This window comes from Antechinus flavipes, chromosome 3, assembly GCF_016432865.1.
Source record: "Antechinus flavipes isolate AdamAnt ecotype Samford, QLD, Australia chromosome 3, AdamAnt_v2, whole genome shotgun sequence".
Lineage (NCBI taxonomy): Eukaryota > Metazoa > Chordata > Mammalia > Dasyuromorphia > Dasyuridae > Antechinus > Antechinus flavipes.
In genome coordinates, this window is record NC_067400.1 from 291,407,493 (window position 1) to 291,423,725 (window position 16,233).

General features: G+C 34.5%; 2 protein-coding genes across 2 annotated transcripts in view; both read left to right on the plus strand.

Annotated features, from left to right (window-relative positions):
- The window catches only part of CEP97 (centrosomal protein 97), a 29,789-nt gene extending 22,684 nt beyond the window's left edge, over positions 1-7,105 (plus strand). Inside the window, exon 11 of the mRNA XM_051990602.1 lies at positions 1,149-7,105. Within this exon, the coding sequence (XP_051846562.1) occupies positions 1,149-1,856 (708 nt within the window). The 3' untranslated portion in view covers positions 1,857-7,105. The remainder of the gene's footprint in view (positions 1-1,148) is intronic.
- Positions 7,106-14,936: 7,831 nt separating this feature from the next.
- The window catches only part of NXPE3 (neurexophilin and PC-esterase domain family member 3), a 56,894-nt gene continuing 55,597 nt past the window's right edge, over positions 14,937-16,233 (plus strand). The window contains exon 1 of the mRNA XM_051985214.1: positions 14,937-15,034. The gene's annotated coding sequence lies outside the window, so the exon portion shown is untranslated. The remainder of the gene's footprint in view (positions 15,035-16,233) is intronic.

Sequence of the window (16,233 nt, forward strand, 5' to 3'; positions counted from 1 at the left end):
TTCTAGTTCACTTACTATCTTGGGTAGTGTCATTATCCAAGTTTGTGTTCTGTGTCTCTACTAACCTGTGAGTTTTATGAAGTACTTTATTTGAATTTTGAATTTCCAATAGTGCTTAGTATGATGTTAGGTAGTTTTCTTTATTGGATGAATGAATGTTAAAATGACATTAGTTAGAATCGAATACATAATAAGCACTTGATAGATCGTTTATTAATCAAGGACTGATAGGTAGATTATAGTTATGAAGAAAACTACTATCATTCCTTCCAAGAAATAGGAGCAACCAAATTTAAGGAGTTTTTGTAAGGAGTATCTAGCTACTTTGTGGGACATTGTTTAGTTTGCATTTGACTATAAATTGAGTTAAAAAAAAACAAAACTTTATGGCTACATGATTGCATGTCCCAAGAAATACAGCATAATAAGCTGCTTTGTCAAGTAAATAGAAAAATGACTCTTATTGACAGAAGACCATCTGAATTATTTTCTATCCTGAAATTTCTTAATGATCTCTGATTGATCATCCAATGCTTGAACTCTTTATGACGGTATTTTAGCAGGGCTTTTTAAAATCTTCATGTAATTTAAGAGCCAAGTAGCCATGAACTAGGAGTTACTAAAATATTTTAAGAGAATGCATTCACTCTATCTTTGATTAACATTTAGGAAATCCTTTGGTGTGCCTACACATTCAAATCATGGTTATAGTTTTGTATTCTATAATGTTTTCTGCTTTCATTCGCTGAATTTAATCTATCATATTTAATAACTTTGTCTCCAAGTTTCATATAAAAAGATAATAGTAGTGACTCCACTATTCCTTTGAATTATTTTTCCACTTGGTTCATCCCTGTTCTCAGCCAATTCCCTTTGAAACTAGGGTGCTTAGATGGGGCAGAAACTAGAAGCATATTCTTTGGTCCTAAAACATGGCAGACAATGCTGTCAGCTACACTGAGCTCATCACTTTGAATTCATTAGTAACTGTTCTAACTAGACATAGACACTATTCCTTTGTGATTTCTGGAAAAAACAACTTTTAAGTGCATGCTATATTGATGGTAGTTTTATGTTTGTATTTTAAAGTCCGCTGCCTAATGATGAGCCTCTTATTCTATAATGAGACTTCATTCTGTGGTTTGCAGGTAAGATCGCTACAAGATTGGCAGCAGACAGTGAACCAGCAACTCAGTTCTGCCTGGCAGTCTAGTGCTCCTGTATCCAGTACCCTCTTATCCTCCCAGTCTTCTCCATTATTTATCTCAAGTCAGGAGCCCTCCTCAGCCAGTGCTTCTGACTGGTTTATTTCAGATGCTGAAGTTCCCCAGGAGAAAGTCTTACTTGAATTTCCAGACTCTGGCTTTCACTCCTCCTTGGCAGAACAAGCTCACTTGCAGTATTCATTTGATTCTGAAAAGAGTTCCATGGGAGGGAGTGAGAGTTCTTTAATGGGAAATTCTTTAGAAACAGTTAGATATTTCAAAGATACAGATGCTGGGGATACCAGTGAAGAACACAATGAATGGAGTAAAGATAGCTCTAATAATGAACGAGATAGTAGTCTTCTCGAACAGTATTTAACTTCAGTTCAGCAGTTAGAAGATGCTGATGAGAGGACCAGTCTTGACGATGGCATAGAAGATGGTAGCCTTCAAATTACTTCAGCCCCAAGTTCATGTTCCTTGTCTGACTCAGCTGCTGCTGCTGCTAATATAGCTGATAACAAAGCTGCTCTCTTGCAAGATGAAACCAGTCAGACACTGGACACTTGTAAATCAAATACAGAAGTCCAAGGTCATCAATCAGAATGTGACTCTGCATTTCAGGTGCTGCCCGTTGGTATTGCTGTGTAGTGTATCTGGTGCCATGGAAAACTGAGGAGTTATTTAATTCTTTCTAATTTTCATTTGTCCTTATATTTTCTTTCAGGTGTGTGTGTGTATTTTTTTTTAACTTCATAATTTATATAGAATTTATATTTACATCTATTGTTTTCCAGATTCCAAATATTTTATTGAAGCTTCATTTTGACAGCATTTTGCTAATCTTGTTCAAATACTCAGCTATATGATGCTGAATAATATTTATATTAAAAGCTACATGCACTTTATTTCTTAATAATTGAACTGTATCAAAATAACTTTTTCTTTCATGAAATGTACAAAGATTATGTTTTCCTCCAAAGAGAATTAAACTAAAGCATCTTCAAATTTAGAAAATTTTATCTAAATGGTAATTGCATTATTTTAGAGAACTTTGGTTCTTTTTTGTTAATGGGGAAAATAATTACATAATACATTCTATATAAAAAGAAATCCAATGCAATGAACCAGTATATGCAGAACAGTGAGCTGTTGAGAGGGGAACAAAAGCTGGCTGCTTCTCTTTCTGACAGTAGCAGGAAGATACTAGCCTTGCTTTGTTTTTTCTCCTTTTGAGTCAAGGGAAAACTTTGCATACAGATCCAGTAGGACATAATGAAACTATAGAACTTCTTTAGTAAAGATGATTAATTGCCTTAAGAAACAGATCTTTAATGATTATCAAAATATCCTTAAAAGAACATGATCTTCAATAATGAAGTGTTTCATCCAGCCCTGTAGCTCAGCTTAGTTAACAGAAGCAATAATAGAAACCCTTCTCCAGAAGGAAGAAAGCAAGCAAACACAAAGATCAATCCATTTGTTAATAACACCACTGTATGTGTTATTCTTTGATTTAAAAACATAATATAATGAGGTTTATATTTATTTTTAACCTCTCTTGGCCTGTCTCCCAATTGTGTATCTTTTTCAATATTTTAAATACTGGCTTCCACTTATATTGCCCTTTACAACGCACTTTCCTCACATTGACCTCATTTAAAAATTTTGTTTTTTATCCCCAGTATAGTGCCTTGCATGTAGTAGGAAGTTAGTAAATGCTGTTTGGATTTGGAGCTAGTAAAAATATTATTAAAGTCATTTTATTTTATTTTGTTTGAAAATACTTAATACTTTTTAATATCATAATTTCATTCTTGCTACCTTGCCCCCTAGCATAGCTCTTTCTTATAGAAAATAAGTACAGCCAAATCAACATTGTCCACAACTTCGAATTTTGTTCTGTACCCATTGCCTTTTCTATGAGAAGCTTAAGGCACGCTTCATATTTATCCCCTGAAGTCACCGTTTATCAGAATTCTGAAGCCTTTCAAATTATCTTCACATAATGTATAAACCTTTTTGTGAAATCTGTTTCTTTAAACCATTTACCCATGGTCACACAGCTAGTAGGGATGAAAGCTGGGACCCAAAAGTAGGTATTCTGACTCCAAATATTTCATTTTTTAAAAAAAATATTGTACCATACTGCTTCACCTTTATTTAACTAAGGAAAATTATCCCCCTTTTCTTGAGGACTGGAGGAGAAGGGAGGAATTAGTATTTAGATTTGGCTATGGGATGTAGATGAATGATCCATACACCTTCCCTTTTAAATTTTGTTCTGAGATAAGGCATGTACAGACGTGAAGGTATATACTAATTGAAGAACTTAAGGGTTTTTTTGGTGGGGAGGGAGGGAATAATTCCCAATTAGAGCTTTTAAAAAATCCCACATTTTAGAGAGTAATTGGTAATGGTAGTAGTGGTGGGGAAACCATCTCTTTTGCCTTTTATTTGGTTAGAAAGTACCCCACATGTACAAAGAAAATATTTTGTTTTGAAGTCATCAAATGTAGATCCAAAAATCAAAACAAGCATAATCTAACTTTGGAGAAATATTTTAACTATTACAAAGCCATCAACAAATGTTCTAAAATTTTTTAACCATAAGTACATAGAATTATGGTATCAGTAGAATGTTTTGATTCATTTCTATTTAACAACCATTTATTAAGCATCTGCTAATGTGTGTAAGGCCCTAGAAATACAAAACCAAAAATGAATCAATTTCTATCCCCCTCTCACATTTTACATTCTATTGGGAGAGTAAATTAATACAAAGTACATAAAGAGTACTAATAACTTGAGGACAGGAGGAGCCTCACATAGTTGGAGGTACCTGAACTCTGATAGAGATAATTCCTAATCATAATCCTAGAATTATAATTATTTAAAACTCTGACATCATTCAAATAATCTGAAATTTAAGTTAAAAGTTAGAGACCTGTTTGTCAGTCCCTGTAACTCATTGGGAATCCATTCTCTAAAGTTATATAAAACACTGAAATCTTCCAGAATACAGTTATCATTAATAATATTGGTGCTGGAATTATTTTTTCTGTGTTCATGAATAAATAGCATTCAGGTTAAGAATTCTTTGGATCTAGAATGTTTTGCTAAGGAAAATTTCTGTCTGATTTTTTTTTTTTTGACTGTCTTATCTGAAAGTGAACACAGTGATGACGTATTTGTAGTCATTAAGTGGATTTATTACATAGCTTTTTGTTTCCTCTAGTAATAACATGCTTTATTAGTCACTTGTGAAACAATAGTTGCAACATTTTCAATTTTTGGATAATGCCATTTTTTAAAATGGACCATTTTAGATTTCTTCTTAAATGCACCCTATTTTTCTATTTTTACAATTAAGTGCCTAATTTTTTCACCAGGAATTAGACAAAGAAAAACTACCCTGTGTTGCCCTAGTGCCAAAGTCCCATTTCTCATTACATTAAAGTTTTCCATGAAAGCTGCTAAAATTTCCTAGTTCAGTATTACTTAATCAGACTTTATCTTACATCTTTTTCTTTTTCCTTTGCTGAGCTCATTTGTGCACTAACGTTTATTTGTATTATTTTCTTTTTTTAGACATGTAAATTTTATTACTCATAATTAACCTGCAAAGGAATTTTAATTTTATGAAGATGTAGCAAAATACCATATCAACCAATATTTTCATTTCTTTTTTACCTTTACTAAAGTTTTGAATTCAAGAATATTAAAACATCCCTTCCTCATCTCCTTTTAGGTTTTTACAGTTTATCTTGTGTGTCGTTGAGATTAAAAATCATTTAAAGTTATAATGGAGGTAATGTATGAACCAGGCTTATTATATCCTGAGGATTTAAAATAGTTAAAAACTAATTTATATAAATTTTTTGGTTTCAAAGTCACAAAGTGTAAAATAGCACATTGGATTAAGAAGCTAGTGTAGTTTAACAAGATTTGGTAGTTGACAGAAAAGGATGTGTATGAGAATTTGTGCTTTGAATGTGAACTTGTTCTAAAGTATTTTAGTCAAGAATAGGGGCAATTGAACAATAGTGCTTCACTTCACTTAAAATTTTTTCCATTGTAGAATTATTCAGATTTAGTACATTTTCATTAGAAACAATTGCAAACAAATGAGCTTGTTGGATTTTAGTTAAAAATTTTTATATAAAAAATTTTGTACTTTATAGCAATGCATAGACAGAAGGTTTCCCTGTGTTTATTTTTCTGTCTTTGAAAGGAAAACACTTCTGCCATTAAAGATAGAGCAGTCATTAAAAAATAAAAAAAAAGTAAAAGTTTTGCAAAGGATCCTTTTATACGTCAAGGATCTGTAATTTCATCAGTATGAATAGGTATTCCCTTTCCCAATTAAGATCTCTCCACATCTTAATAAACAGTTTCATAAATTGCAAAGGCCAAAATATCCTTTAATTGTCAGCTCTTTGAACTTAGTTAGCTATGTTAGTTTTTGGATGGAATACATTGCTGGGCTTGTACTAGAAACTTTTACAGCTTGATGAAGGGCCTCTTAGAGTTTATAGCTTAGGTTTTGAGAACCCAGGGTCTTCTTGGTACCATGATGAGATATAATTGCACCTTAATCAAAGAACATTTATAATAGAAAGTGGCATGTTGCTAATCAGAATAAAGATCTAGTATATCTTTGAATTTGATCAAATCTCAAGGTTTACTGAGCCAACTAGGTATGAATGTCCAAACCATACTAATTATTATAGAAAGCACTTGTCAGGCTAGTAAACAAATATGTAAGCTAGTTTGATTTTGTATATTTGATTACTAAAAACTTCATGCATGCTACAGGTAGAAATGTACATAATTGATGACAAAACTGTTCTTGTTGTATGCAGATAATTTTTTTCCTCGAATAATGTAGATATCACTGATCTTGCAAATTGTACTATTTTAAAATGGGGTTGGGGGTGGTGGTGGTATTTTTGTTATAATAACAAAACTATCTGTGGTGGTGTGTTTCTATGTACTCTATTTAATTCCAAATCTTATTCCTATTTTTGTCAATGTTTTCAGGAACTAGCCTTAAGTAATTGTCTAATTCCTGATGGTTCATTCTGATATTTATGTAGTTGTAATTAGGGAACATTAAATACCACAGTACTTTAGGTTAAGATAGGGAAGGACTAAAGCTATACCATATTAAAAAAAGAAATGCTTTAACTACAGCAAAATGGATAAAGGATGAAAATATGGGAGAAAGTATACCTAAGAAATGGATACAGCATGAAAAAAGATTAATGACTCATTCATAAACCAAGTAGAAAGATGGTTTGCCTAAGATATGGGTTTTCTATTTTGATGAGTATACAAATTTGCTATACTGTGTTCCTTTCTCATTCATTTCAATGTAAAGTTTATACTACTTTCCCATGGAATTAAACAGAAAATTTAGTCAAAAAACACTCTAAAAGTTTTCCAAGTTTGTTTTCTAAGATGGAACCTATCGTGCCATATTAAAATTTCATAAACAGAGTAAATGACAGTTTAAAAAAAGTAAATGATAGCCTTGAAGAGTATTGTATTGAATTATATTTTCCCAAAAATTAGGTGCTTTTTAACCTTGTGTATTATTCTGAATCCATTTCACTCCCATTGATTATTGTAGATGTATGCTATGGTAGCTTTGTTCATTTTACAATTCCATTTTTTTGTTTTCTAGGAGAGAAGTAGTGTTTTATATGGATAAGAGTTTTAAAAATTAATTTGTGGTTTATTTTTAGGTTGTCTCTAAAACCTGTAGAAAAATTGTGTGTCTAAAGTAATTAAAATGTGTATTTTTTTTTAAATGGTTGCTGACTTTAAAAATTGTGCTTACATGTTTAGTTTATACTTTCTGAGTTTCTAAGTATAAATAAATTATTTGTATCCTTGCTTTTGTCCTCAATCTATTATTTTTTAAGCTAGTAGTAATAATCATTATCATTTATGATTCTAATGATTAAAGGATACTTTTTGTGTTGTTTTAGACATGTCTAGTCCCTTTTAACCCATTTTGGGGTTTTCTTGACAAAGATACTATGGTGGTTTGCCATTTCCTTCTCTAGCTAATTCACAGATAAGTAAACTGAGGCAAACAGGATTAAATGACTTTCCAGGGATCACACAGTTAATAAATGCCTAAGGTTGAATTTGAACTCATGAAGATGAGTCTTCCTGCTTCCAAACCTAAAATTGTTTGGGTTTTTTTTAATAGCTTTTTGTCTTTCCAGATACCTGCAGATAGTTTTCATCATTCACCTTTGCAATACCTTGTGTCCCAAATTTTTCTCCCTTTTCCTTCTCCCCCTCCCCTTGTGCAAAAAAAAATCAGATCAAAAGGAGGGGAAAAATAACATAAAGAAAAATAAACAAATAACAGTAGCAGCAGGTATGGACAGTTTGATAGCCCTTTGGGCATAGTCAAATTCCAAGACTAAAATTCTATTCATTGTGCACCTTTCTGCCCTAAAGAATATACGGTATATAAAAGAAATTATATATTTGATATTGCACTGAGTGTTTTTTCAGCATGTTTCACTATAGTGATGGAAATCAAATGTCTGGAAAATTGACATGACACTTTCTCAAAGCAACTGAAAAGTACATAGGAAATGACAAGAATAAATATGTGTACTTATAGAAGGAAAGGATACAAATGTATAATAATCACATATATTGACAAATGTCATTACATATTTGTATAATACAATTTTAACCATATCCTGTCCTTTTTATGAAGAATTCAAAGCACTTTCAAATATGTTTAAAATTTTTCCTGATGATTTCTTTAGGTAGAGAAGGATTATTATTTAATCACTTTATAAGTTAGGGAGCTTTCTTACTGAGGAGTCTGATTAATGTCAGTGAAGAATATAATGTGGTAACCAAAAAAGTAAATTTAATTTTAGGCTATATGAAAGAGGGGCCTCTATCCTCAGGATAGGGGAAATGATCGTCCCACTGTATAGTAACCTGTTCAGATCATATTTGAAATATTATGTACAGTTCTGTATGTCAAGTTTTAGGGAAAGATGTTCATAAGTTAGGAACAATCTAAAGGAGTGTGCTAGGGCAGCAAAGCATCAGCTTAAAAAGTCTGCTAGTTATCAGTCTGAAGGAGAAAATGTAACACTGCAAAACTGAGCATTATTTTTCTCATTTGAAGGACTGTCTCACAGAAGGATTACATGAATTTTATTTTGTCTTGGAGTGCAGATTTAGGAGCAATGGGTGGAATTTATATTTAAATATAGACATGAGATAAAGAAAACTTCTTAATGACCTAAAAGTTTTTCAAACATTTAATAGTCTTATTTTTCTAAATACATGTGGAGATCCTTTTTAATATTCATCTTTGCAAAATCTTGTATTCCAAATTTTTCTTCCTCTCTCCCTCTCTACCCCCCCCCCCTTTTTTTAAAAATAACTTTTTATTGACAGAACCCATGCCAGGGTAATTTTTTACAGCATTATCCCTTGCACTCACTTCTGTTCCGATTTTTCCCCTCCCTCCTCCACCCCCTCCCCCAGATGGCAAGCAATCCTATTATACATGTTAAATAGGTTACAGTGTATCCTAGATACAATCTATGTGTGCAAAACCAAACAGTTCTCTTGTTGCACAGGGGGAATTGGATTCAGAAGGTATAAATAACCCGGGAAGAAAAACAAAAATGCAAGCACTTTATATTCATTTCCCAGTGTTCTTTCTTTGGGTATAGCTGCTTCTGCCCATCCTTGATCAATTGAAACTGAATTAGATCTCTTTATCAAAGAGATCCACTTTCTACCCCCTTTTTAAGACAGCAAACAATCCAATATAGGTTAAACATGTCAGTTTTTCTAAACATTAGAATGGACTTCTTCAGGAAGTAGTAGGTTTTCTTCACTGGTGGATTTTAGGCCAAGGTTGTCAGAGGGGACCTTTTTCATGTGTGATTTAAACAAAATGGTAACTCCCACCCCAGTCCCCATCCAACATTCTGGGATGATGCAAGAAGTACCAGTCCTGAAATTTGAATCCAGATTTCTAATTGCCTAGTGCTTTTTCCTAGATGATGTTGCCAGCAGATAAGCCTTACAAATAAATGTTTATGAATAAATAAATTATGTTTTTATGATAGAATTTGGTTCTAGGAATTTATGGTACCAAAACTTGCTGAATCCCTGGATTCCCATTTCTCTTTCACCAACCTCTCCCCTTCTCTACTACCCATTACCTAGAGTCAATCTTCCAAGAGTCCAAAGGGACTTAAGAGGCCATCAAATCTAACCCACATTCCACAATCCCCCATGTAGTGATTATTCTCCATGAAGTGAAACCCATTACTTTTTTATTTTTTGGCTGAGGCATTTGGGGTTAAGTGACTTGTCCTGGATCACACAGCTAGGAATGTGTCTGAGGTCAAATTTGAACTCGGGTCCTTCTGACTTAAGGGTTGGTACTCTATCCATTGCGTAACCTAGCTTCCCCTACCCATTACTTTCTTAAGGAGCCCATTTCACTTTTGAACAGTTCTACTTACTTGGAAGTTTTTCCTTAGCCTAAATCTGGCTCCATAACTTCAGAACTGAACATAATATCCAGGGCAGAGAAGAGTGTAATTAACTCCCTGGTTCTAGAGTTACTTTTCAACTTTGCCTGGGAGTTATTGATAAACATACAACAAGAGGAATTCCCAACCACACATACACTTCCTTCAGCAGCCAAGAGACAGTCCAAAGCCAATTGTCCATCATTCACACATCAGGGAATCCAATGATTCCAGCAGGTTTTGAAGTCCTGCATCAATCTTATTAGCAATTATTTTTATGGTCATGGTAAATTTGTTAGTCACTTGCCATACACATAGGACTAATAGCTATGCTCTTTCAGTGGCAGGTGCTGTTAGAGATGGAACCACCCGATGTTTCCTAGGTCTTCTCCTTCATTTTGAGGATCTTTTCTTTTTCTGTCTTTTCCCGATGGACAAGGTGGAAACAGCATGTCAGCACCCATTGGGTTCCTTCTCCATCTGTAGAGACACAAGTAAACCCTCTACCCCAAGCTGTTGATCTGTCTGGCCCCTTCCATTCATCAAAATCCCTCCTCCTTTGCTTTAACCAGTGCCTCCTGTACTCCGGACATAGGAGGAGGACAAGATGGCTGCGCTGGCAGTGCTGATGGACCCACTGGGAGGAGGATGAAAAAGTAGTGGGTCCAGGTGCAGGCCCAAGTAGAGACAGGCTGAGAAATGGAGAAGTGCCCTGTCCTTCAAACCCCCCAGAGCCATCTTGGCCTTTGTTTAATGTGCTGTCCCTTTTAGAGTTGTTGACACCTTCTTTTTATTTATTTTCCTCATCCTCCTTTGTTTGGCTCCCCACACTAAGAGCCTTTTTTTTTTTTTTTTGGATAATATGTGGGATCTCTCAAAGCCAATTTTATTACATTGTACATAAGGAATGTGTGCTCTGGGATTGAGCCAGGACCCATAGTATGGTAGTATTCACTTAAGTATTCTCCTGCTATCTCCCACTTCTCTGGCTCCAATGTCTCTTCCTTAGGGAGCCATGGAGACATGCACCCCACAATATCTAAGAACTCAGTGATCTGCTTCTGCATTACTAACAAACCTTGCTCCTTTTTTAACCTGACCAAGCATTTTTCATACTTCCCTCAAGAGGGAGGCTCTTTTGTTAGCACTTGCCCCATTTTGATTGGAAAACAAAAGTGGCTAAATGAGCCCTTGCCAAATCTTCCTGCGGCTTGTTTAAAGTTACCCTATTCCTGGGTACTGGGGATTCCTCACCAGAACTCACACTGTTCACGTCAACCGAGCTGCTGTGTGCCCTGCTCTTGAGAGCCCCACGTTGTCTGGACCTGAGAGGACTTTGATACCAGCCTGGGATCTTGGCTGAGGAATGATGAGGTGAAACTCATGAGGATGCTCAAACAAGAGTGCATTTATTCAAAAAATCCTCAACCTTATATATCTATGCTTATGTAACACACTTATATAACTCTAGCACATGTGCTAACTATATACTACACATGCAGGACCACATAAACAACTTGCTATTATGTGCAAATGTCTCCTGTGAAATAGCCCAGGCAATAAAATTCAGAAAAAATTTTGAAATAAGGTAAAATTAACCTGAGAAGGAAATAAAAAATGCAAGCGGATAAAAACAGAGGGATTGGAAATGCTATGTAGTGGTTCATACTCATTTCTCAGAGTTAGTTCACTGGGTGTGTGCTTGTTTATTTTTACATAAAATAATTAAATCTTGTCAAAATATCTGATACCTTTAACTCTTGACAAATTTTTTTGCCATCCCCACATTGAGTTAAGTGATATGTGGAGTTGTAAACCACAGATTTAAGAAGTTTTTTTAAAGCCCAATTCTATCATCCAATATGTTAGTTATTCTCTCCAGCTTTGTCATCAGAGAATATCACAAATGTATATTTTATTGTTTCATACACAAAACTCCCAGTCCCCTTGACTTTAGTTCCCAAATCTATTTTTCCCCCATTGACAGTATACCTTCTCTTAACCTAGATCACCTATTGGAGTGGATGTATATTTCTTTTATTCTTCTATTATCCCTGAAGTCAGAGCACAAACCTCCAGCTTTTTAAAAGGAAAGTTTACTAGGAAACCATAGCTGTTTTCTTAAACAACAAAAAGTACTACTCTCTAATACTGAGAAATTGTGGTGGAAATTGTTGGGTAAGGAGGCCCTCTGCTCTGAATGCAGGCATGCAATCTCATTGCATTCAGTCCTAGGGAACCTGGCCTCTAACAAGAAGATTTAGGTTATCTTTTCTCACACTCTTTGGCTCTGAAAACCCCATCCCAGCATCCTGGAAATAAATTTACTGATAGTTTAGAGTTAATGACTGATATCTAGATATCCCCTAAAAAGGGACAGTAAGAAAGTGCTAAATGTATAAAATAAATTGGGTATTACACATACATTTTATTCCTACATCTGAAAGAAGGGCCAAATGTTAAAAACAAAAACAAAAACAAGCAAACCCTATTTAAAAACAAACAAAAAACCCTCTCCTCTGCTGTCAATTCAGTTTTTCTCCAACGACAGGATTTTCTCAAGACATGAGGCCATTTGGTCTAACTTCCAGCTATCTTTATGCCAAACAGTTCCCAAATTCCATATGAATCAGAGATAATACCAGATTGCAGTAGGTATTTTTAGCAATTCTTTCAACTATTATATAAGTATTTCTCTTATTTTGTATATTTATACACATAGTTCATTTAAGTCAATTAACAGAGCCAATGTAATTCAAATAGAAGAGAAGCAAGAAATTAGGAAACAAAAATTTTGCAGCAAATTTCTCCAATAATCTCATTTACGAGATATATAGGAAATGAATTCAAATTTATAAAAATAAGATCTATTTCTGTATTATTGATAAATCTTGATTTATCTTGATCTTGATTATTGATAAATAATCAAAGGATAAAAAGTTTTCAGAGGATGAAATCCAGGCCATGAATCCAGGCTATGAAAAGTGCTATAAGTCATTAAAAATTGCAAATGCAAATTAACAGAATGCTGAGATACCACCTCACATTAATCATATTTGCAAAAAAGTTGTCAAAAAAGTAAAATGAATTAATGCATTGTTGATGGAGTTGTGAACTTATCCAGCCATTCTGGAAAGTAACGTGGAACCTTTTGATCCAACAATGCCACTTCATTGTTGCTCAGTCATATCTGATTCTCTGTGATCTCATTTGGGGTTTTCTTGGCAAAGCTACTGGAATTGTTGGCATTTCCTTCTCTAATTCATTTTTACAGATGAGGAACTGAGGCAAATAGGGTTAAGTTACTTGCCCAGGATCACACAGCTAGTAAGTGTCTTGAGCCAATTTGAATTCACCCAAGAAAATGAGTCTTCCTCATTACAAGCCCAGTGCACAATTTGCATCATTACCTATCTGCATACTAGGTTTATTAGGTATCCCAAAAAGACCAAGTAAAAAGAAAAAGTGTGTACAAAAATATAGCAGCTCTTTTTGTGGTGGCAAAGAATTGGAATTGATGGGGAGTCATTAATTGGGGAACTGAACAATTTATGGTCTTATCTATATATATGTGTTATATATGTGTATATATATAATATATATACATATATTATATGTTGAAATGCTATATTGTGCTATAAGAAGTGATGCAGGCATGGTTTTACAAAACCTGGGAAGACTTGTACCAACTGATAAAAAGTGAGCAGAATCAAAACAAATTATATAATAAAAACAATACTGTAAAGACAGATATCTTCAAAATAATCAGAAATTCTGATAAACATAATAGAACCAACCATAGTTCCAAAGGACTGATGAAATATACCGTTCACTTCCAGATAGAGAAGTGACAGACTCAGTGCATATTGAAGAATTTTTTGGGGATGTGACTAATGTGGGCATTTGTCTTGCTGAACTATACACATGTGTGTATGTATGTACATATATATATATACACACAAACTTTATATGCTTACATATATATACTATATATATATATATATATATACAATCTATATATTTAATTTTTTGTGTTTTTCTCTAAATGGAGGTTGAGAAAATGTTGGAAGAAGAGAATTTGAAACTCAAAATAAAATCTAATTAAAAAAAAAAAGAACAGGTCACGACAGACTATATTTTTTTGGTAACAATTATCAATGGCTTCCTTGAGGTATAAATTAATAATGGAGTCTTTTAATATTTACAAATATATGCATAGATCATTTTCCAGCATTGACAGTTGCAAATCCTTTTGTTCCAACTTTTTCCCTCCTTCCCCCAGATGGCAGGTTGACCAATACATGTGAAATATGTTAAAATATAAGTTAAATACAATATATGTATATATGTCCAAACAGTTATTTTGCCATATAAAAAGAGTCGGACCTTGAAATAGTATACAATTAGCCTGTGAAGGAAATAAAAATACAGGTAGACAAAAATAGAGGGATTGGGAATTCAATGTAGTGGTTCATAGTCATCTCCCAGAGTTCTTTCTCTGAGTGTACTGGTTCAGTTCATTACTGCTCTATTAGAACTGATTTGGTTCATCTCATTCTTGAAGAAGGCCACGTCCATCAGAACTGATCATCATATAGTATTGTTGTTAAAGTAAATAATGATCTTCTGGTCCTGCTCAAATAATGGAGTCTTGAAGTGGAAAAGCACTCCAAAATGGGACCTTGAGATAATCTTGAATCTTTGTAGTTAGAAGTTTATTACTAGTTCTTCACTCCCTAATGCAGATGGTATTTTTAACAACCCAAATGTACTGTCCTGAGAGTCCTGAGACCTTGACAACTTGATAAGCTTAAAGATATACTGCTTGCTGCTGCCTGAGAATGATCCCCTTAGAGTGATAACTTTTTTTTGCCTCTTGTTTAGAATAGAAATTCCTTTATGATGACAAATGTATCAAGAAACATTTTGATGTCTCTCTCTTCTTTCTATAAATATATGGCCCTGAGGCCACTCATTACTGATCCCTCCCATCTTGGTGTTCAGTTGCTAGCTAGCAATAAATGCTCTTAAAACTTCATTATTTTGGCTGTCCTATATTTTCTCTCACATGGGCACTTCATTTGGAGGCTTCCTAGCGAGATAGCCTTTGGCTCTGTTCGACAGCCAGTCCCTTTCCCTGGAAGGCAAAGGGCATTACCAGCTCTAGAGGGTAGCCAACAAGAGACCTTGGCCTCAGACTTCGGTAATCCACCTTTGCAGACCGGAGAGGAGACATAAATTTGACTCAATTGGTTTTAATCGTTCTGGGAACCAGTTTAATTCTGGGTGAGTACTCAAGGATTGTAGGTGGTTACGCTAGACACAGCAATAGTAACGCCTACCAGCCTCCACAGGGATGCTGTTGGAGTGCCCTTGCAGGTTGTCTGTCTTTTGTTTTCCAGAATTGTTTGTCTACTGTCTCTTTGTGTTTAAGTGTACTTGTGTCTATCTGGTTCTGTGTGCCGGTGACACAATTCTGGTTCTGAGTGCCTTTGGGCATTATCTGGTTCTCTAGGCATTCTCTGTGAAGGCAGAGAGATGCACCAAGGTGAGACTCAGAGGCCTAAAAATCTCTATTTGGATTCTGGGAGGGAGGTTCTCAAGCTGCAACAACTTCCCTCAGGTCTATTCTAAGGTTTCTGAATAGCCCCTAGTCTGTATATGTTAAATGTTTTGTTTAATGTTGTAATTGTGCCTCCTATATCTGTGTAATTGTTGTTCTGTGTTTGTGATTGTCTGTCTGTTGTGTTGATTTAAAGAGCTCTGTTAAGTTTTTAGAACAATGGTTAAGAAATTTGGCAATTGTTTATTTCTATATTGCAACTATGCTTGGTATAAAATTTTTTTGGTGATTTTAAACTTTTTAACCTGTTGTACTAATTTGTAAGTAAAAGAACAAAAAAACTTTTTAAACTAGTGGGGTACCACTCATATGAAAGAGTGTTCCAAATCATTATTGATCAGAGAAATGCAAATTAAGACAACTCTGAGATACCACTACACACCTGTCAGATTGGCTAAGATGACAGGAAAAAATAATGATGAATGTTGGAGGGGATGCGGGAAAACTGGGACACTAATGCATTGTTGGTGGAGTTGTGAACGAATCCAAACATTCTGGAGAGCAATCTGGAATTATGCCCAAAAAATTATCAAATTGTGCATACCCTTTGATCCAGCAGTGTTTCTATTGGGCTTATATCCCAAAGAAATACTAAAGAAGGGAAAGGGACCTGTATGTGCCAAAATGTTTGTAGCAGCCCTGTTTGTAGTGGCTAGAAACTGGAAAATGAATGGATGCCCATCAATTGGAGAATGGCTGGGTAAATTGTGGTATATGAATGTTATGGAATATTATTGTTCTGTAAGAAATGACCAGCAGGATGAATACAGAGAGGACTGGCGAGACTTACATGAACTGATGCTAAGTGAAATGAGCAGAACCAGGAGATCATTATACACTTCGACAACGATGTTGTATGAGG